Source organism: Vigna unguiculata, chromosome 10 (genome assembly GCF_037176805.1).
Source record: "Vigna unguiculata cultivar grain cowpea cultivar isolate G323 ecotype 2 chromosome 10, ASM3717680v1, whole genome shotgun sequence".
NCBI classification, from domain to species: domain Eukaryota; kingdom Viridiplantae; phylum Streptophyta; class Magnoliopsida; order Fabales; family Fabaceae; genus Vigna; species Vigna unguiculata.
The window spans coordinates 35,499,872-35,524,311 of record NC_140801.1 but is presented as its reverse complement, the minus strand read 5'-3'; the positions used below and the strand labels follow the sequence as shown (position 1 = coordinate 35,524,311).

Here is a 24,440-nt window from a genome sequence, read left to right as displayed (position 1 = left end):
AAAGCAACCGAGGCCAAAGGGGGCGGCGCTAATGAAAAAGGGTTTCTGGGCTGCCTAATAGGCTTCGGTTCTTAAGGAACCGAGGCCTAAAGCTGCTTACGGCACCGGTTGTTTGTAGAACCGAAGCAATATAGGTTGCTAAAATTGCAAAATTGCCACCGCCTCCTTATAGGCTTCGGTTCCGCCATAACCGAGGCCTATAAGGCGAGGTAAAATATCAAATATGCACTAGTGGTTCCTTCAGATCCCTGAACTCATCAATAATTGAATCAGAACTAAAATTTTCAGCTATTTCTTTTTCAATGTAAATAATCATATTGTCGGCAAGAAATTCATCTTCCATTTTATTCCGCAATCTTGTTTTGATAATCTTCATTGCAGAAAATGTTGAAGTTGAAATTTTAAACTAATCTTCTCTTGCTCACTAAAATCTAAAGGACAATATTTGTTCACAAGAGTGCATATATCCTCAATGTTAAAAGCTTTATAAGCATCCTTAGGAACTAAAGCATTGCTTAGAGTTAAAAGTTCCATTGTTTGCTCACTAAACCTATCCTTTAATTCTTGCAACTGCTTGTCCACTGTAACAAGAAATATATTCACCCTAAAATGATGTTCCATAGTGACATGATCTTTTTGATAACGAGAACGGTCATGACGTGCAACATAAGTAGAATTAAAATCAGGAATATCAATGTCATGTTGTTCATAAAAGAATACCACACCTTTCAATAGATTTTGCCAACCATCATCCCTCAACTTTTGAATCAAAATTTTAGTAGAACAAACCAATTGCATAGCATTCAATATATCCTGAGATTGTTTCTGCAAAGCTTGGCAAAGACCGTCAGTAATTCCCATAATCTCTTTCATCATGTGTAAAATTAATATGAACTCAAATGAAGACAACATATTCAATGCATCAGCATCACCCCTTTGAGAATAAGTTGATCCATCAACAATAATTTTTCGAAGAACCAGACAAGATGCATTATATAGCTTCATCATACTACAAATGGAATAAAATTTGATTTTTAAAGTTTTAAGTAATAAAATTTTAAAGTTTTAGTTTCTCATAAATAAAAAACCTCCTATGTTGCTACTTTTAGTACCATTTGTTATCTATTTCCTTTTTTTATGTATTGTATTATGTGTTATCTACAACAAATCATACATTTTACTAACACAAATCAACACTTCATAATGCAAAGATTACAAAGCATTATTTATATTAATGAAGACTAAAAATTTACACCTCTGTGTTGAAGTTTTTTTTCAAACTAACTTAGATAAATCATGATAAAAGCATAGTTATTTGTTAAAATGCTAAGTAATTTTACCCGAATGACTCTTGTTTCTTACATTCCACCTTTCATGTAGTAGCCTATTCCTTCTAATCTTTGCACTTTGACAAAACCACCATCTCATTACCAACTCCCTCTTGTAAGTAACCATGACCCATTTACCATACTAGTGATACCAAGGGGTATACGATTCCAAACAAAACAAAAGCACATATCTTAAGCACCACTTTTATACCTTGTGTCCTTGAATTTGATCATTTGTGCTAACCATTCTAGCAATAACTATCAAAAACACCCCTTATAGCTACTCAAAAATTTTCTTTTTTTTCCTCATTGTCTATGCTCCGACATTACCAACTACCCTTTCCCACCAGAATCACTTAACGATGTCATTCTTCTTCTGATACTTGAAACCGTCCATCTCATCTCATCTCTAAGGTCAAACCTTCCTCTCTTGTGAGTCACCTTCCTTAGGACATCCCATCTACTCTTGACTTGGATAACTACTATTGCTGAGAAGATCTCACTACTTCTTCTTGATGTTGATCTGGTATAAAAATCCCTAATATACTTCCTTCTTATAAATCATAATCATGTTTGACTGATCTTCAAGGTTCTGTGTCATCTTATCCTCCTTTTAAAGATATGTCGTCCTTATACACATTTATTGTTTCTACCTTTCTTAGCTTGCTCAGTGTCCAACAACCCTATCATTTTCTGCCACCTAGTTTCTACCAATTCAAGATCATTAGATATGGTCATATGATTACATCTAATGACACTTTCCCCTTAAAACCACTAGTGTCTGTATACCTCTAAACCCCAACACTGATGGGATGTAGAACCAAATTGATTTCCTCAAACATCGTTATATTGACACGTCCTATTATTTCCCTTTTTTCTAACCTCTGGATTCATATCCTTTTAGAAAACTTGTGGTATCTGATCCTAAGCTTATCCTTGAGGCTCTCTCCATCCAAATGTTGTTTCAAAACTCCAACATCTTCTCCCAACCAACTAACCCAAAACTTAGCTTTCCTCGCTCATCGATATACATCATACAACAACTCCCTATCTTTGAGGCAAAAATTTATCTTAGAGATCTCATCCAACCTTTGTAAAAGTAATCACACTAGTGCAGTAAGGGCTTTTGGCCCCGGTTGTTTTTGATATTCTACCCCGGTTTTAGAACCGAGGCATATTGGAATGAGGCCAAAATGGTTGATTTTTGGCCTCGGTTGTCAACCGAAGCCATAGAGGCGTTTTTCTACTCCGGTCACATCTGAACCGAAGCTATAGATCTGCTTCCTGGCATTCCAGATCTGCTTCCCGACATTCCAGATCTACTTCCCAGAGTTCCAGATCTGCCAGATGCGCGTTTTAGTTGGTTGTGTGAACGTCGTTTATGCAAATCTGTGTTGATGATGTAGTTGCATGAGGTGGACTCTCCGTAGAGGCTTCATAGGAACATGGAAGAGTGCTTCGTCAAAGGTGTTTGACTCCAGGCGCGGTGGTGGGTTGCGTTTCGTTCGACTCTAGGCGCTGCAGTGGAGGTTTCGTTCTTCTCCTTCGAGGCATGGTGGACCTCCTGCGTTTTTCGTGGATGAGGTGCTGCAATGGCTTCGTGAATGGTGGCTGGTGTGATGGAGGTGCACGTGGCTTGGAGAGAAATGGAGCGACAGAGAGAAATGGATGAGGAAATGGAGGCAACGAAAACCCACAGACGGCGACGACAGCTGGTCGGCGACAGCGTCGGAACTGGTGGTGGCAGAGGGCGGTGTGGCGTTCGTGCGGAGAGAATTGGGGAAAAAGATTAATAATGATCGGGGTTCGCGAATTGGGGATTTTAACAGGCTTTATGGCCTCGGTTATTTAAAGAACCGAGGCCTAAAGTGGCTCAATGGCTTCGGTGAAAGGGGACCCGAAGCCAAAGTGGACGGCGCTGATGAAATTATTAAATTAGGGTTTCTGGGCAGGGTTATAGGCTTCAGTTCTATTTCAACCGAGGCATAAAACACCCCAATATTGCCTCGGTCCAAAAGCACCCGAGGCCAAATGTGTTTTCGCTAGTGGCAATTTTGAAATTTTCATTTCTGGACTGCCTAATAGGCTTCGGTTCTTAATGAACTGAGGCCTAAAACTGCTTACGGCATCGGTTGTTTGTAGAACCGAAGCAATATAAGTTGATGAAATTGTAAAATTGCCACCGCCTCCTTATAAGCTTCGGTTCCGCCATAACCGGAACTGAAGCCTATAAGGCGAGGTAAAATATCAAATATGCACTAGTGTCACGTCAAATGTGACCTTGAATCTGCATTCTCCTACCACTACTAACACCGAACACGCACCTCAAAAGCACAAACATAACAAGAAAAGTATAGGAGACATACTCAAACTATAACTCTCCTTTCTTTTCAAAAAACATTTAGAATTAAGAAAGAAAATTATCTCTGATATAGTCATGAATGTGCACACTCATCACTCTACCAAGACATTTTTTGTTCTTAATACTTCTAGTTTCACACACATTCCCTCCAAAGGCAAGCATTTAAGAATCGCCTTGAACCTGCATCTTGCCACTTCGGTGGAGCCTCCAACCCCAACTAAATTGGTTGAAACCTGCCCCGACGCCGATGTTGTAACATCCCGTCAGGATATTACGAATTTAATAAAATAAAATAAATAAAGAATTAATGACACAATAATTAATAATACCTCATTTCCCAAAATTCAGGGAAATTTAAAACTTTTAACATCATATAATAAACATTGTCTCATAGTGTACAAAATGAAATAATGTTTCAGAATCTCATCAACCGTTTACATATTATTAAAAATCCAAAATCAAGAAAACATAGAAATAAAATCCCATGATCATCCCCTCTCCGCAGCTAAGCCTCACCAGCGCCACCTGCATCATCACCTGCTCACGTGTACCGCGTACACGATCATCGCCAAACACAAGCAGATAGGGTGAGCTAATGAAGAAACATATAAAAGTGTACCAACACACACATATACATGTATAATAGATAAAACATTATATCAATAATACAACTCTTCCTTTATACCACATGGCCACAACCATATATAATATCCTTGCATATCCCGCGACGCTTACTCCATTCCCATCACATGGCCACTACCATGTACATCGATACATCTCGTGGAAGACTCGTTACCTTCCCACCACATGGCCACCACCATGCATAGTGAAGTATATCAGAGAACCTTGTTCCAGTCCTTTCACATGGCCACAACCATGTTAGTAGTCTCCTACATCTCCTATTAGGTATCTCGCTGCGCCTTGCTGCCACACCTATCGGCCACAACCGATAGAGCACGTGCGGAAACCATGCTACGGATCACACACCGTAACGCCAGGTGGAGTTCCCAAATACGAACATAGTCCGCAACGTCCCAGGACTACCAAACTCGTTAGTGACTCACTGAGGAGGGCAATCCATCTGGACCCATCCGTACTAGCCACAGCCAGCACACTCCACCGGCACACTCGCCAACCCGAGCCACAACTCAAGGTTCCTCGTGTTCATCCGCTATCCCGAGCCATCACTCAGGGAAGTCATTCTGGGCCACAACCCATAGAATGCCACGTGCTTACCCCTATCCTGAGCCACAACTCAAGGATACGTTCCGGGCCACTACCCATGGAACTCCAGCAAGCTCACCATCGAGATATCTTAGGAACATTGTAGATCCCTCATCATCACTCAAATACCAATCAATTCAATGTTGCAACCATTTCACTTCTGAACATGTCATCCATCCCTCCCTGAGCCTAACATCCAACTCTCGCCTAAGCATTCCAGTTCATCTCGCTTAGGCTAGGTTACCTCGCCTGAGCGAGCACCATACCTAAAACCAACCACGAACCCTCGCTTAGGCGAGTCACACTCGCCTAGGCGAGATCACGTTTCGCCTAAGACCCTCATCTCTCGCTTGGGCTGAATGTTAAACTCCCATTAGAACGCTCTTCGCACTCTCGCTTGGGCGAGAAACTCTCGCTTGAGCGAGACACTTCTTCGCCTTAACAATAAACCTCGCCTGCACGAGATGTGCAACCAACACACTCGAGACACACACGAATTCTCGCTTGGGTGAGTCACCCTCGCCTAAGCGAGATGGTCTGTCGCCCAAGGCCAAAACACCTCGCCTGAGCGAACTGCTTGAGCAGAGAGAGGTTTATGAGTCCCTGCATGTCTCGCCTAGGCGAGCTTAGCTCGCCTGAGCGAAAATTGCAGGTTCTAGCACTGAATTCACGCATACAACATTGCACCAGGGACTCAACACACAACCCAAACATACCAATTCATTCAGCACAACTTAGATAGGCATATGAACATAATTGGACACAAAATTATGCCCCAATAACCCAACTTTACAAAATCACAGAATAACCATAACACAACCCCATTATATGCATACATTTGGGTCAGATTCCATGAAACAGTCCCCAAAACCCATAACCCCAAATTCCCTCATGTGCAACACGAAATTCAGGGTACAAAACATATCAGAATCATAAGCATACAAGGTTAAAACGAAAATTTAGGTTCAGCTCCCCTAACCTGAAATTCTCCTTGGCTTAGACAATTGCAAAACGTTGAAAATCCCTTCTTGGTCACTAGGCAGCCCAACACCCTCAAAATTCGCACCCTTGTAGACCCTTCAGAAAATAGCTTCTCCAAACGAAAAATTAGGTTTCAGCCTTCCTAGCCCTGCTAGAACTCTCTTCCCCTTTTCATATTCTCGCCATACCAATTTTCGCAAAACGAGAACTAAAGGTGTGCCCTCAAGATTTGAACCCATGACCTTCCCAACACCAAGTCAAAGCTAAACCACTAAGCCAACTTATATTTCTTGCTAACACACCCAATTCAAGCATTATCTCATACATAAATGTGGTCTAACAGACTACTAAAACAATAATAACAAAAATGCATACAATTGGCATACATAGGACTCGAACCCAAGTCCTTCCACACAATCAAAGTACTCTCAACCACTTGAGCTAGTACTTTTCTACATCATATATAACAGAAATTAATGTTATAAATACGCTACTCTCCCGCATTTATTAATTAATTAATTATTTAATTAATTAAATTCTGCGGGTCTTACAGATGTCGAGACTACTAACTCGCACCTAAAAACACGTAGTAATAGTCAACACAACACATGAGACTTATTCAAAGAGACTCAACAATCTAATCAAACCTATAAAGTTTCGCAACCGAAATACTTTGCGAAACACGACGAGCTCACTTCCCAAGGCCAAAAAATCTTTTGAAAATCATTGCTCTAATACCAAATGTAACATCCTAGGTGGATATTACTAATTTAAATAAAATAAAAATTATAAATAATAATAACTCGACTATTAATAAATCATATTTTCCAAAATGTGGAAAATTTAAATCTTTATTAATAGTGCCAAATCATAATTTAAAACTAAAATCATTTATATTAAATAAATATTTATTTATTTATTTAATTTTTCTGGGTCTTACATACCTTAATTTTAGTTCAGATGCCTCTTTAAAATCAACATTGTACTGAAACCTATTGTAATACTTTCGATTCTGAACTTGAACCTTATCTAAATTGGAAGAGTAGTGTATCTCAAAACAACATTCATAGTAATATAAAAAAAATGTATATCGTGAATGATAACAATATACCTTGAAAAGTTCTAACTTTAGAAAATCTATACTTATTATAGCATTTTGTACTTCTCCAAATGAAAGAAAGTCATTCAGTTCTTCCATATAAATGCCAAACAAAGTACATTCAATTTGAACCCTACAATTTAGATGAATGTTATGTCAAATTTTATGTGAAATACAAGAACAAAAAATCTATCTTCTAAATTTGAACACTATATTGCCCATCTGCTCCTTTGGCAATCACATTCAATTTTGTCTTTTTTTCATCTACTTGCAAATTCTCTTTTAGTTCCAGCCCTACTAGTACTCCCAAAATATCTACATAATAATACAAAGAAATGATGAGAACAAAATAATAAGTAAAGGAAATAAATAAAAGATAATAATAATAGATAATAGAAAACTATACATATTAACTTATCTACTAAATAATCAATGTCAAATCTAATGAAAGTCGATACATGCAAAGTTATGTACTGTGGTTTGATATTTGGAACGAACTTAGTATCAAACAAAGCAACTTTTGTACTAGCTGGAAATTTATTATAACAATGGTGTGTGGTTCGATATATTCCACTATTTGGAGCTACACTAAAATTTTGGATTCCATAAACATGTCATTCAAATATTTAATTCTGAAATTTTTAAATTAGACTATGTTGAATGGATGCATGTATTTTACCTCCCTACAAAAACTCAATACACAAGACATGTTTTTGAATATAAAGATGTCTTGAATAAACATGTTACAAAAAATTAAAGAAAATATTAGTTGTTTCTCTTGAATAATTAACTCTACGAAGAAATGACACTTTTGTTTACTGAAATCTAGAATAAACCATGAACGTATGACTCTAACAATGATATTCCAGTTTTCCTCCTCTGGAGTAACTTCACTTAGGTTGTGGCCTTATTTTTGAACTTCACATAAGGACATTACTGAATTCACAATAATGCTATGCAAAATTAAACAATGCACAACAACACGTACAAGGATAAGTTATTCAAAGAAAATATATATTAAGAAAATATATATGAAAAGATACATTACCAAGTCACAATAAGTTAGCAACACATACAAATTATATTATATTTTTAATAAAAAAAATCTAATAATTCTTACATACGAATCTTTCTTCATAGGTAACTTCTTTTAAATTATTTTTTATATTATGTTTTATAATTCTTTTTTCTACACCAAATTTTGAAAGTAAAGTATCGTATGAAGAATTTCCACTAAAACCTACCACATTTATCTATAAAATTTTCGTAAGTAGTTTATTTATTTTTTTACCTACAAACTTTAATTTTATCTACGATAAATTTTCGTGAATAAAATTAAATTATTTATGAAAAATAGTTCATAGATAAATTTTCATAAATAATATATAATTTTTTTTGTAGTGTCCATATAATTATTCGACCACACACATATATTCAACAATCATTTAGTTGATAATACGATTTATAGGAATTAAGTAAATTTTCTTACATGTAACTCCTCATCCTAAAGAATGTTCCAGCCGAAACATGATATCAAACATGACAAAATTTCAGTACGTAAGAAAAACAAGTTGAGAGAATTACTATTGTCAAATGACCTTACTAATTGATAAAATCATATGTAAAATAAGAAAAGAAAAATTTTATTGAATAAATAAAAATTTTATTAAATAAATAAAAACTTACTCTATTTGGAATTTTGATCATATACAAATGTTTCTTTGGTTATTATCTGTTGCGAAAACGAAAGATGTTGGATAAGATTTTAAAGTATATTGGTGTGGAGGAAGAATGTTGTTAAAAGGACAAGAGAGAGAATTTTAAGAGAAAGAAAATAAAAGAAATGTAGGGTGCGGTGCAACGAACGGCACATTACTTACATATAATTAATACACTTTTAAGCTAATATGCATTGTTATTTATTAGGCTTAATCAACATTTTTGTCCTCCAATTTGTTGGTTTGATTCATTTTGGTTTCTTTATTATTTTTTGCTTCAATTTGTTCCTTTAATTCTTTAAAAATGTTTAATTCGGTTATTGCCGTTAAGTTGACATTAACACCGTCTCCGTACATGTCACGTGTCATTGTGTGGAATTTTCAATTTTTTTAATTTTTTTTAATTTTAATTTTATTTTTTTTAATTTTAAAAAAATTAAACAGTCACGTGTCATGGTTGTGACACGTGTCAATTTAAGTTTTTTTATTTAAAAATAAATACTGCCACGTGGTAGTCAAGATTGTGCCACGAGTTAGGTCAGGATTGTGCCACGTGTCAAACTAATATTGGTTGTTTTGAATTTAGTCCCTTTATTTGAAATTTTGATTCAATTTAGTTTGTCCAATTCTTTAAAATGATTCAATTTTGTCCTCTCCATTTAAGACCAAATTAATAATTAAGCTTAATTATAATTTATATATTCATGTTAAAATAATTTTTTACAATTTATACATTAAATCACTCCCTAAATACTCATATTATTTCATTTCTTACATTTTTCACTTGTAATTTTTTACACTTGAAATTTTGTACACATGTAAAAAAATTAATAAACATGTGTATATAAGTTGTAATTAAGCTTAATTACTAATTTGGTCTCAAATTAGATAGGACAAAATTGAATTATTTTTAAAAATTGGGTGACTAAATTGAATCAAAATGGTAAATAGAGAGATTAAATTGAAAAAAATCGTGACCTACCACTTGTCACTTTTTTATAATTAAAAAATTAAAATAAAAAAATTATCAAGTTGACACGTGGCACAACCATGACGTGACACGTGGCAATTTAATTTTTTTAATAATAAAAAAATTAAAAAAATAATAAAAATTCCACAAAAATGACACGTGGCATGTATGAAAATTGTGTTAACCTCCACTTAACGGCATGAATCAAATTGAATTTTATTAAAGAATTAGAGGACCAAATTGAACCAAAAAATAAGAGGACCAAAATGAACCAAACCAACAAATTAGGGGACCAAAATAATAATTAAACTATTTATTGTTATATAATATTACAATAATTATTACAAAAGACATGGAGAATAGGAGGACATGTATATAGAAATTTAAATGTGATTATCTGGACTTCCTAAACAATACTTTCCACTTTGTGGTCTTCAAAATCTGTTTGCTACTTCCACTTACTACAAAAATTCTATGTTCTTCCGCAATTGTGGAAAAGAGACTGTTGACCAAGTCCGACTATTTGATTAAAAAATTTAGAGATGCTTTTGTTTTTTCAACGAATATATAATGATGACCTAAAATTTCTAAACAAAACCAAAGACCAGTGCTTGAAGTAATTTTGAAAAAAATATATCTTACGTTTAAGCAAAGTAAACTCTACAAGTTTCTCGGTGCTCTATCACATATATTTGCCATCTCTTCACATTGTAAGATATAAAATAAATATTGTTTGTTTATTGCAATAAATATAATGGGAGGTAAAAAATATTTTTTTTTCAGCTTTGACTGCCAATGTTTTATTTAAATTTACTTAAAATTTTAATCTTAATTATACTCTGTCAAACAAATATTTAACAATAATTTTTTTCAAAATTTTAAAATAATAAAATTCTAAAAAAATACACAACTTCGATATGAAAAATATCAATTTTTTAAATTTCTTCTTGTGGAACCATTGTCAATATATAAATGTGCGAAAAAGACTTCCATTTGGACCAGCATGATGACTTTTAAGGGAGGAATAATTCAAAATGGCACTCGATCATCTCATATCAACATTGTTTGAACAATTCAACACTTCCGACCTTCGATTCACCTACCCCTAGATAACTAGGTAATAAAACAAATTCACATATCCTTTAAAAAACTAATTATTAATAAAATCTGAAACTTAAACTTAAAATTTATTGCAACCTTTTATTAAACTTTTTTATGAAATAAACGAAGATATTTGAAAGGAAAGAAAATAAAACTATGCTGAGCAGAGATAAATTTAAAATATTTTTTTAGCATAATAATATAACTAATGTGAAGTACATGAATTAGGAAAATGGAAACCTACTCACAATACTTTGATAGTAGTGGTTCTTGTGCTTTCAAATTTATGTTAGACTTAGGAGATTGGAACATGATCAATAATTATACGTGTAGTCTATAAATCGATAGTGATATGTTTTGAATGAGAATATGTCTTTACCATAATTTTTACAAACACAGGCCACCTTCTCAAAGCTTACAATGAGGACAGACACTCTCTTGTGGCTTTTCTTGATACCATTCTACTTATTAAACTATAGTGCCAACATTTTTCCAGCATATGGTTATTTTCTTGGCCATCAGTGTTCCATGCTTCTCCATTTAAAGAATAATCTGATATTTAACCCTGCAGTATCAAAAAAACTTATTCTTTGGAACCAAAGTGAAGATTGTTGTCAATGGCCTGGAGTGACCTGCAACGAGGGTCGTGTTATAGCCCTTGATCTCAGTGAGGAGTCTATCTCAGAAGGACTTGTTAATTCAAGCATTCTTTTCAACCTTCAATATCTACAAAGCTTGAATTTGGCTTTTAATAACTTAAGTTCAGTGATTCCTTCAGAACTGTACAAGTTAAGTGATTTGAGGTATTTGAACTTGTCTAATGCTGGATTTGAGGGGCAGATTCCGCATGAGATTTCTCAACTCAGAAGGTTAGTTACTCTTGATTTGTCTTCCTCGTTTTCCTCAAGCCACAGGCTAATACTTGAGAAGCCAAATCTACAAATGCTTTTACTACCAAACCTCACAAATATCACAGAATTGTATCTTGATGGTGTAGCAATATCTGCCAAAGGTCAGCAATGGTGCCATGCTTTATCTTCATTGCCCAAGCTACGTGTTTTAAGCATGTCATCATGCAATCTCTCTGGACCTGTTGATTCTTCATTTGCTAAGCTTCAGTCACTCACTGTTCTAAATTTGAGCCACAATAATATGTCAAGCACAGTGCCAGAATCCTTTGCAAAATTGTCTAAGTTAGTCCAATTGCAGCTCAGAAGTTGTGGTTTGAATGGCTCATTTCCAAAAGATATCTTCCAAATTCCAGCATTGCGAATCCTTGACATATCTGACAATAAGGGTCTTAGGGGTTCTTTACCAAACTTCCGATCACATGGTTCTCTTTACGACATGAATCTTAGCAATACAAATTTCTCAGGAATGCTTCCAGGTGAGATTTCTAATCTGAAGCTGTTGTCTAGAATTGATTTATCTAGCTGCCAATTTAATGGAACACTTCCAAGTTCAATCTCTGAACTCAGCCAACTTGTTTATCTAGATTTGTCTTACAATAACTTCATAGGTTCACTCCCTTCTTTTAATATGTCCAAAAATCTTACATATTTATCCCTCTATCATAATCATTTGGCTGGTGTGTTATCACCCAATCATTTTGAGGTTCATAAAAATCTTGTCAGCATTGATTTAGGATTTAACTTTTTCATTGGGAAACTCCCCTCATCTCTTCTTAAACTCCCATGTTTGAGAGAACTTAAAGTACCTTTTAATCAATTCAACGGTTCCTTGGATGAGTTTGTTATTGCCTCCCCTTTATTAGAGATGCTTGATTTAGGTAACAACAACATTCATGGTACAATTCCTGCGTCTATTTTTAACACTACAACACTTCGCCTCATCCAACTGAATGGAAATAAGCTGAATGGCACAATACAATTGGACAAGATTCGAAAGCTTGGTAACCTAACTTCATTAGGTCTCTCAGGTAACAATTTGTCAGTTGATACAAACTATAGGGATGTTCATGACCCATCCAACTATCCTAATCTCAGAATTCTGATGTTGTCATCTTGCAAGTTGCGAGAAATCCCCAGTTTCTTGAGAAATCAATCTACACTACTACATCTTGACCTAGCTGACAACGAGATCGAGGGCTCAATACCACACTGGATCTGGCAAAACGAATATCTCACTCACTTGAATCTTTCCAAAAATTTTCTGACAAGTATTGAAGGAAGTTTCTGGAACCTTAGTTCAAACCTTTTGCTCTTGGATCTTAGTTTCAATCAACTACAAGGGTCTATTCCTTTCATTCCAACGTTAGCAAATTGCTTGGACTACTCCAACAATAGATTCAACTCTGTCATTCCACTGGACATTGGAAATCGTCTTCCTTTCATAAATTTGTTGTCTTTTTCAAACAACAGCTTTCAGGGACAAATTCCTGAATCCTTTTGCAATGCTTCTAGTCTTCACCTGCTAGATCTTTCCCACAATAACTTGGTTGGGACGATTCCCAAGTGTTTTGCTATGATGAGTAGTCTAAGGGTGTTGAATTTTGGTGCTAATAAACTCCGTGGTTATATTCCTAATTCAGTGCCAACTTCATGTAATCTAAAGTTGTTGGACCTAAATGAAAATCTCTTGGAGGGTACCATCCCAAAATCTTTAGCCCATTGCCAGAATCTACAAGTCCTAAATCTTCGAAAAAACTCATTAACTGACAGATTTCCATGCTTCTTAAGTAATATTTCCACCTTGAGAATTATGGATTTAGGGTTAAACAAACTTCACGGATCAATTGGATGCCCAAAAACCTGTGGTGATTGGAAAATGCTGCATATTGTTGATCTAGCCTCCAATAATTTCCATGGTGCTATACCAGGAGCACTATTAAACAGTTGGAAAGCAATGATGCGTGATGATAATGGTGTGTCCGAATTTGGCCACTTATTTATTGATCTCTATGATCACTACGATCCCAAGAATTTTCAGGATTTATTGTCCAGTGTGGACAAATCTCTGTTAACAAGAATAACTAAACTTTTTACAAACGTCTCTCGCTCCATCCTTGACCAGTCATCGACTGAATCTTATAATGCAGTGGATATTTCTCGACTTCAGAATTCAATTACCATTACCAACAAAGGTAAACAAATGGAGTTGGTCAGAATCCAAAAGATCTTCACGTACTTGGATATGTCGAGCAACAATTTTGAGGGTCCAATACCAAATGAGCTAATGCAGTTCAAGGCCTTGAATGCTCTTAATTTGTCAAATAATGCCCTTTCTGGCCACATACCATCATCTATTTCAAATTTGAAGAATCTCGAGTCTTTAGATTTGTCAGAAAATTATTTTGATGGGCTAATTCCAACAGAGCTTGCAAGTCTATCTTTCCTTGCATATTTGAATCTCTCATTTAATCACCTAGTTGGAGAAATTCCAAAGGGTACACAAATTCAATCCTTTGATGCAGATTCCTTTGAAGGGAATGAAGAGTTGTGTGGAGTTCCTCTGATCCATAGTTGCAGCAATGATGAAGGGACATCACCTGAAACACCAATTGCGCATTCCCACAGTGAGAGGTCCATTGATTGGAATATTTTAAGTGCAGAGTTGGGATGTATTTTTGGCTTTGGAATTTTCATCCTCCCTCTTATTTTCTCGAGGAGATGGAAGTTATGGTATTCCGAACATGTAGATGAGATGCTTCACAGGATCATTCCTCAACTTGAATTTGTGTATGAACACAGTGGAGAGAATAGATACAAAACTCTAAGGTGGAAGAACTGAAGGTAAAATCCTTTACTCAGTTGGCTTCTGCAACAGGGAAAGCTTGTGCTTCTGTGTTTCATCCTTCTGTAATATTTAGTTTCAATCACTGTTGTTAGGAATGCGGATGCTTTTCCTGCCTATATTATTCTTGTTCAACCTACAATTCTCTATTTTCTTTTCTTGTTGTAGGACCAGATAATTTCTCTAAGTGGTGCTAAACAGAATTTGAAATACCTTGCCCCTTAAAAGTCTTGACTTTTATTGGAGACTGATGTCATCACTTGTTTCTCTCTTTCCGTTATTGGGTTGTTGGCTTCTGTTTTGGTGTTCATCGAATTTGGCCAAATATTGGGGTTGGAAAAAAGTAAAGAAATCTCGAAAAAAAATTATGTGGGTCCTTGTAACAGTTAAAAATTTATATACTGAAACTAGTTTTATATGAATTTTACTTGCATTTTTATTAAATAGCACCTACTTTCGGAAAAAGTACAAATACCTGTATCGAACCCTTATTGTATTATATTTTTTTTTTCTTTTATCTATGCTTACCCAAAAAGAGAGTACCATGAAAATCTTATTGAAATACTAATATTTCAAAAATGCAAGTATTATAACCAAATCCTTTTATGGGCAATGGCCTCATGCGAGAGGTTAGGGGTTAGGTATTTTACTGATAGACATTTTTCTATAATCAAAAAATATATGGGTTAAGTATGTTTTTAGTCTCCCAATTTTAACTTAAAATTGGAATTCGTCCATGTTTGAAACTTCGATATATTTTGTTTCCTAAATTTTAGAAATGAATGAATATAGTCCTTTTAACCCAATTATGTTAACTTTTTTTGACGTGTCAAACGCTTTTCATATTAGTATTGGAGTTTTTTACACTGTTTAACATATTCTTGGTTCAATATCTACTGAAAATTATGTTCGACACTTCAAAAAAAGTTAATGTAATTGAGTTAAAAGGACTATATTCATTCATTTTTTAAAGTTTAGGCACCAAAATATATTGAAGTTTCGGACAGGAACGAATTTCAATTTTAAGTCAAAGTTCAGGGACTAAAAACATACTTAACCCAAAATATATTAATACTATGTCACTTGCTCTAACCGTGTTACAAAACTATTTAAAAAAACCATAAACACAAGATTTCATGAGACAAATACAAATCAAAGCACTCCAAAGTTCTTCTATTTAAACTTTCATAGAGTTAGAATTCCTATACCTTCCCACATGTGGTTCTCTTGGATGAAGATATCATATGCCTCATTCCTTTCCTTCCTTTCTATGCATCCATTAGTGTTTTGTGGTACAGCTTCATATTGATTGTCCCATTAGAGCATGTTATTGATATTTCAGCATCAATCACAATTAATCCACATTGTTGTCTTATGAATTGAAGTTGAGGAAAGTTGAATTTATCATAACCATAGACCTTACAAGCTAGAATAACGCTCATTTATAAAATTATTTTTATAATTATAATATTTTTTTTATTTTTTTCTTAATTACTCGAACGGTCCCAACTTTGGTAGGGTTTTTAAATTTGATTCACCCTTTTAAAACAGTTTCAATTGCGTTCTAATTTTTGAAAAAGTGTCTCAATTAGGTCCCTTTCATCAGAAAAAATTACTAACGCTATTAACGGCGTGTCACATGTCAATTTATGATTTTTTTTAAATTTTTTTAATATTTTTAATTTTTAATTTTTTAATTGTTTATTTTTATTTTTGCAAAAAACTTTTGTTACCACGTGTCAAGTCCCTAGTGTGACATGTGGTACTATCAATGTCACGTGACAAGATAATGCCACGTGTTAGTGTCACTATCAAGTTTCGTTGTCTTGATTTCAATTTAGTATGTGTATTTGTCTCTTTTATTCCATTTACTCCCTACTTACGTCTCTTTTGATTCAATTTTGTCCCATTTTTTTTTCAAAATAGAGCAATATTGTCTCTATCCAATTTGAGATCAAATTTATAATTTATATAAATTTTATACTATTTTTTTTTATTCAAAATGACTTTTTAAGATATTACATTATTTTATATTGTTGACTAATGTTTTGTTAATCATTATTTTTTTTTTCAAAATTAAACAATATTGTTTCTCTTCGATTTTAGACCAAATTTATTATTTGTATAAATGTTATACTAATTTTATTACAAATAACTTTTTAACTTATCATATTATTGTATATTATTAACCCATACTTTGTTAATCATTCTTTTTACCACTAAATTTTAATATAAATATGAGTACTTAATTTTGTAAGAATATTTATACTTAATAATTTTTAATTTATAAAAAAATGAATTAAAAAAATATATTTCAATTATTAAAAAAGTTAAAACAGAATTGAATCAAATATATATATATATATATATATATATATATATATATATATAAAGACTAAATTGAAATCAAGACAATGACATTTGAGAGTGATATTGACATGTGGCATTGTCCTGCCACTTCGTAGTGATAGTGTCTCTTTCACACCAAGGACCTGACACGTGACAACAAATTTTTTTGCAAAAAATAAAAATAAAAATAAAAAGACAATATATAAAAAAACAATATATTGACATGTGACATGTCATTAACGATGTTAGTAATCTTTTTCCGAAAAGGACCTATTTGAGGCATGTTTTTCAAAATTGGGGTGCAATTGAAACTTTTTGAAAAGCAAAGATCAAATTGACACACCCCTATCAAGATGGGAATTAAACCTTTATTTTCTTACTAATTATAAAGTAGACAGACATATAATACATGTTTTTCTCCTAAAAATATAATTATTTGGTATAATCTAGAATTACTTCTGTAGTTGTCCAATAAAGAAAATTGTCCAAAATATTTAAAAATTCAATTGAGAATTCCTTCCTACAATATCTTTTTCCATGTAAGATATGATTATAGATAAATATACAATAACCACACAAGCATGCAAAACAAGGTAAGCAAGTGTTTTAAATTTTGGCATGTATGTATATATAAAAAATTATATACTTAAATTTTATAATGTATGCATGCCATTCAAGTTACCCATTCATTAACATACATGTTTCACAATATAATTAAGCATTAAGCATATATCATAGTGAAGTGTCTAACTCATAGTTCACTTGGCTACCTCTCATGTCAAAACTCATATATCAATATCATAAAATACTTTACTAAATCTAGAAGACATGTCTATTGAAGATTCAAATATATGCATATTTCATACTATATTCAGCATTTTCTTTACGTAAACAATTAGCAATCATATTTAAATTAACTTTTCTTCGTAAAAAAATTTACTTTTTAATCTCTTTAAAAAGATAGCTTTGTCACATCACTAAATATTATGTAAACAACACACTTCCCTCCTCTCACAAAAGTAGCCTTTTGTAAAGATTCCAATCTTTCTAGTGATATGTGGGAAAAACTTCATTATAAGTTGTCCAAGTTGCCAAGAAATATATGAGATCTTTCAAATTTCTCTTATCGTTTTTTCATGGATTAGCATCTCGATTATGTCAAAACTTTTCTTATTGGAACAAGAGAGACAAAAATAGAAATAGACATATGAACTATGATGCTCTAACACGTCTCATAAATGGCGTGTTCTGTGTCCGATACGTAACAGTCATCGACACTCGACACGCGTACGATACTTGTAGGACACATTATGTCTAATTTGAAAGATATTTTTTTATCTTTTCCATGATTTTGACAATTAAATTAAGGAACAAATCTTATATTATCACTACTTTTCACATATTTGATATTAGATAAAGAGATTATATTCATTTTTCTGTCAGTTGAAAATTTGTTAGTTGATAGTTTCAAACTTAACATGTATATACACGACGTTTCCCGTGTCCTATATTTTTTTAATTTAACCATATCTTCGTGTCCATGTCCGTGTCGTATCCATACCCGTTTCCATATCCAAACAACATAGCATATGAATGTCCTAATAATAACATATACAAATTATTGTGTTCCTCGTTAAAATATAACAATATGCTCTCATTGTCTGAGTCTTGAAAAAAAATGACTTTCTTAGAGGCATAACACAAACAATTATTGAATTTGGGGAAATAAAAATGAAGAAATATAACATTTATCATGAGTTTTCACTTACTTGCTCACTGCTATTAATTAATAGCTAATGCTGCCATCTTAGAGTTGCATAGGTTTGACCTCTGTTGGTTGCATATTCAAACAGAGAATTTGGTTAATAACTTTCCAATACCATATCATGCAATGCTTCCAAAACAAGAGTGGACCAAAAATCATTCCATGGCCAAATATGAGTCCTACTTCCACACTAATAAAATTTCACTCAATTGTAGAAATTAATGTTTCATGTTCTTGTACCATTCGTGGCTGTCTGGGATCTAGTTCTTTAGTCAATGGAGGATCGTAGAGTCCATCATTTCCTTGAAAGGAAGAAGCTGGAAGTGATTGAAGTTGGGTACATGTTGCGATCTTTCCCACTAAATGATTAAAGGAGAGGTTCAGGACTGATAGGAAGGATAAAGTTTCAAGTTTTGTGGGAATGTTTTGTTGACAAACAAGTCTCTCTGGATAAACACTCTTTGTATTCAGATTTGTTGTGTATTGAAATGAAGCACTACATGGTCCTTTTATAGGCCTTTGGACATGACCCTTCAACTACATTCATTAAATATAACTACTACCTAACTCACAATTAATGAACTCTATTGCATGCTTAATCATAGCTAGACCCATTTTCAACCTTTTGTAATCTCCTAGACAATTAATATAGCAACTTCCAACTACCCACATTTAAGTTTACCTAACAAAATCCCCTCGTAAACTTAAATGCTCTTCTTATCCTTCATTCCAAGTATCATTTTGTTGTTCTCAAACAGAGAGGATGGCAGCGGCTTTGTAAACATATCTGCAGCTTTTGCTCGACTTTCAACGTGCTCCAACTCTACATTTCCCCCTTTCACTTGTTCTCGGATGAAGTGAAATCGAACATCATTGTGCTTGCTTCTCTCATGATTGACCGGGTTTTTTGCCAATTCAATGGCCGACTTGTTATCAACTCGGATCACATTCCCCTTTTCTTGCTTCAATTCCAGTTTGGTTAGAAGGTTTCTAAGCCAAACTGCATGTCAAACACTCCAGGATGCTGCAACGTACTCTGCTTCACATGTTGACAGTGTTACAATGGGTTATTTCTTTGAAAGCCATGTGAACGTCGTGCTCCCCATGAAGAATACATATCCAGACGTGCTTTTCTGATCATCAACATCTCCACACCAATCACTGTCTGAGTCGTCGACTAGTCGGTAATCATCTGTCCTAGTATACATCAGACCAAGTGACACAGTTCCTCTCACATACCTTAAAATTCTCTTTAGGACCTTCCAATGAGTATACCTTGGTTCCTCCATAAACCGACTTTTTATTATTTTTTATATTTTTATACTTTTCAATCAAAAAAGTAAATATTCTTTCATTTTTTTATTTTCATATTTCACAAAAGTGGTGTGCCAAAAGTAAAAAAGTATCGTGGAGACATGATAAATGAAATAAAATAAAAAAATAAAAGTCAAGTCTAAAAAATGAAAAATGAAAAATGAAAAATAAAATAAAACAAATAAAGTAAAATAAAAATGAGTACGTGTGAAAAAAAAAAAAAAAGAGTATTAACGAAAAAATTGTTGCTACCACTAAAGCGTATACACTCAAATATTGCTCATCCGTTAATAAACCATGCAACAATTATATTATGTAGAAAAAAGACACATGCGTGCACGAAAATCAAAGGCACCAAAGAAGTAAACACCAAAACCACAACCGAAAGTTTTGTCAATTGATACCCAAAGCAAAATAACAGATGAAACAGAGGAAGACAACAAACCAAAATAATGAGGAAGAGAGGAATGAATACCTTACATAGACTTGGGATTTCTAAGGAAAACCTATACTGCTACTTGTGCTACATATGTGGTGCTTATCTTCTGGGTGTTTCCTATGTTAAAACCCTTTGTGTTTTCCTCCTCTAAGTTTTCTGTTATTCTCGTATGTCTTCCGTATTATACATTAGGCTTTTATAATGAGAAGGGGTTTAGCAGGGAGTGTAAACTCCAACGTCATGAACCACAAAGAAATTAATCCCGATACTTGGTGCGTGTTTGATTCTGCATTTAAAGTGATGTAAAATTAATTAGAATTTATTTTCTAACACAAAATTAGTATTTGATTTCCAAAATCAATTAAAAAATATAAAACTCACGTTGAATGAAAATAACTAATTCTTGTTTTTGTATCGGAGAATCGATTATGTTGGAATCAATTCTCCAACGCTGAACCAAATGCAGCATCAGAGTGATGAAACAGATCTTCTTCTTTCTCTATTTGCTCCTTTTTTATTTTTTATTTATTTTTCTTCTTTTAAGAATCATGTATTAGATGTATTTGCTTTAAATTATGTAAAAGTTACGACACATTTATACTTTCGAAGTGGATTCTTTTTAATTTGCTTTGTTAAAAATAAATTTATCTGCGTGCTTATGAATTTTGTCAACTGAGCAGTTACTAGGAAAAGATTGAGTGGAAAATCAAGATAATGTGTAATGCAATCATTTCTTCTTCTTTTATTTTATTAGGCTTTGATTACTTTAGTTGTAATTTGTTTTCGTATGAGGAGGGGATAGAAAAGAAGTCACCGCACTCTTTGTTTGGACTATAAAAATGAAACTTTTTTATAGCTTTATAATTTTTTTAAAGAATTACCAACCTTCCTAGGGACGTAATAAGCTGAGTTACTCGGTGCTTATGAATTTTGTCAACTAAGCAGTTGCTGGGAAAGATTGTGAGTGGACAATCAAGATAATGTGTGTTGGAATGCGTTTCCTTTTCTTTTATCAGGCTTAGATTATATTAATTGTTATTGGTTTTCGTGTGTGGAGGGAACAGGAAAGAAGTCACCGCTCAATTTCAGTTTCTTTGGACTATAAAAAGTGAAACCCTTTTTTGTAGCTTTATAAAGTTTTTAAAGAATTACGGCCGCTTCTGCCTGCACCTCCAATATAGTTATTATGTACTCCCAAAATTTATTCTTTTGCTCTTATTTAACATACAGGTAAAAGTTGGCGAAAGTGGTTTGGAACGCAGTAAATTTCATTTACTACGTCGTCAACTTCCCTGCACCCCCAAAATATATGATTACTATTTCATCTTTTCCCGTTTCTTCTCCCTCCTTCATTTAAAAAATCAAAATGTAGGAGAAACGGATTACATAATCTGTTTCATAAAATTGTGAAACGGATTCTGTAATCCGTTTCAAAAAAAAAATGATTTCTTTTGAAACAGATTACAGAATCCGTTTCACAATTTTATGAAACGGATTCTGTAATCCGTTTCAAAAAAAATTGCAATTTTTTTTGAAACGGATTACAGATTCCGTTTCACAAAATTGTGAAACGGATTCTGTAATTTGTTTCCCATACATTTTAACGCGAAACAATTTAAATTCCAATCACCCCACCCCATTACTTTTAAACCTTACTCTTTTCACCCTCTTGGTAAATAAACTTTGCATCATAATCTCTTCAATTATGCATATTCATCACTTTAATCTTTTTTACCGTCAGTTTTCTTTGTTCTTGATTCTGTTTCCAGTTCCGACAACACAATGTGCAAAGAAAAGAAGTCGTGAATAAGATAGCCAAAACATAAAATAGAAACCAAACATATAAGGTTCTGACAACATAAAACATACAAGTTCTGAAGCGTACGTTCACATCGACCCACTGTTAATTAAGCGTATGCTTTTCATGTATGGAATATAGATACTGTTTCGGACAACCTGATATAAGGCATGATCATTCATCAAAATTCGTTTGAAACTTTTCATTAGTGATTTAAATATAATAATAGGTAGAGTTTGAAGTGTTTGTTATTGTTTGTCACTTTCTCAAGTGATCTGCCTGGTCAAGAAACGGTTTTCAAATTCCGTTTCACTTTTGTAGGAAACGAAATTCGTATTCTATTTCCCAAAAATGTCTAATTTTTACATATTTTTTTCGCAAACGGGTTCTCGGATCAAGATTTCATACTTGGATTTTGTGTGTTAATGGATTCTAAAATCCGTTTCAGTGTCCTACACGGATTCCATAATCAGTTTGGGGGTGCAGGGAGAAGCCCCCCAAACTCAGTGTCAAGGAGGTCCCTATCAGCCCAATATCAAACCAGTACACTGCCGCCCAACTTAGAAACACATGGAGCAACAACGTAGCCCTGGAGATGTAAGTGCTTGGCGCCACCACACTCTGCGCCTGTAGAAACTTCTGTATGGGGAAGTTCACCGCGTAACCGAAGATCTGCGGGATCAAACCATACACAAAGACCGCCGCAACTGAAGCAAGCTCACGGGGTTCACCCAACAACAGAAGAATAGGCTCGCAGAAGATATACGCCACCGTTAATGGAATCCCAGTCACAACTAAAACAATAATTGCTCTCTGCATGTACACGCCCAACATCTCATGCTTATTTGCTCCGTACGCTTGTCCACATAAAGTTTCCACATCACTTCCCATACCCAGCTAAATCAATTACACACACAAAAACAAATACATAATCACAACTATTTATGAGTAGAAAAGAGAAAGTTTGTAAATGGTGACCCGTATGCAAATTTATCAGTAGGCCATAGGCGAAGAGCTGAATGCCACTGTTCCCGAGATTGGCCGCAGCGAGTTCGAGGTTTCCGAGCTTGCCGGCGAAGGCTTGAGTGACGAGGGACATGAGGTTGTTGATGACATAAACGATGATTGCAGGTCCTGCAAGGGGAAATAGGAGGTTGAATTCGATCCATGTGGCTGAGAGGATGCGCTTGGAGAAGGGTATGGTGGTGTCCGATAGCATCTCTTCCAGACGGGATTCTGTTACGTGTGATGATTCATCATCATGGCTTGAGCTCAAGAAGGCTTCATGTAGTTCCTCTTCCCGTTCCATGTCTTATGCTTCACCAACCTTTCAATAACTTTAAATAGTAATAAAATGTAAAATTAAATTATTTAATTAAAATGTATACTAAAATATTAAAATAATAATAATAATAACTAGCTGTATAGTAGTAGTGCAAATTTACGGGGTTGTGCATGGACCATTAATCTGTCAGAAAGAAAAAAAAAAGCTTGATAGATACCCGTACCATGCAAAACTAAATAAATACAAATAAGCAATATATGGCACTTACTATCATAGTACATGATTAAAAGGTTGTATAAAGTTAGTTATAGAATTTTACAAATTTAAAAATAAATTAGATATCTATTTTAAAAAAATTATTTTATAAAACACTTATCATATCTTATCATTTTAAAAATACCACATGTTTTTTTATGAAAGCAACCAATTGAAGCTGCCAACAACAAAATGCAAGTTTGTTGAATGGAATCATTGCAACTTACACATACAAACCCCTTTTGGTTCTTAGCTGCAACTTTAAGCTCGGAATTGCAAACTTGTGATTTAGGACTGCACTAAGGGACGGAAGCACCGTTACTCTGGAGTCACATGGCTCCCCCTTCACATCTCAAAACGGATTCTAAAATCCGTTTCAGCGTCCTATACGGATTCCATAATCCGTTCCTGTAAAAATAAAATAAAAACGAAACGGAATGTGTATTCCATTTCATTGTCCACCGACACAGATTCCACAATCCGTTTCACTAAAATTCAGAAAAAAAAAAAAGTAAAAACGGAATGTGTATTCCATTTCATCGTTCACCGCCACGGATTCCACAATCCGTTTTACTAAAATTCAAAAAGAAAAAAAAACGGAATGTGTATTCCGTTTCAGCATTTAGGAAAACGGATTTCACATTCCGTTGTTTCGGTGCACTCTTAAAACGAAAAACGTTTCTCAATTTTGAAAAACGT

The 24,440-nt window shown here is 34.0% G+C and overlaps 2 protein-coding genes across 2 annotated transcripts; one reads left to right on the top strand and one right to left on the bottom strand.

Moving 5' to 3' along the window:
- Positions 1-372: 372 nt before the first annotated feature.
- Positions 373-1,005, bottom strand: LOC146882452 (uncharacterized). Its single transcript, XM_085667409.1, has one exon. The coding sequence runs from the start codon at positions 1,003-1,005 to the stop codon at positions 373-375; it is 633 nt and encodes a 210-aa protein (XP_085523535.1).
- Positions 1,006-11,110: 10,105 nt separating this feature from the next.
- LOC114166413 (receptor-like protein 6) lies at positions 11,111-14,973 on the top strand. Its single transcript, XM_028051146.2, has 2 exons — positions 11,111-14,535; positions 14,705-14,973. Exon 1 carries the CDS (start codon positions 11,204-11,206, stop codon positions 14,531-14,533), a length of 3,330 nt encoding a protein of 1,109 aa, XP_027906947.2. The 5' UTR covers positions 11,111-11,203; the 3' UTR covers positions 14,534-14,535; positions 14,705-14,973.
- Positions 14,974-24,440: the final 9,467 nt, after the last annotated feature.

Bases quoted from the DNA above. Each gene is read 5' to 3' on its own strand.
- LOC146882452 (XM_085667409.1), bottom strand. From the start codon at position 1,005: ATGAAGCTATATAATGCATCTTGTCTGGTTCTTCGAAAAATTATTGTT.
- LOC114166413 (XM_028051146.2), top strand. From the start codon at position 11,204: ATGAGGACAGACACTCTCTTGTGGCTTTTCTTGATACCATTCTACTTA.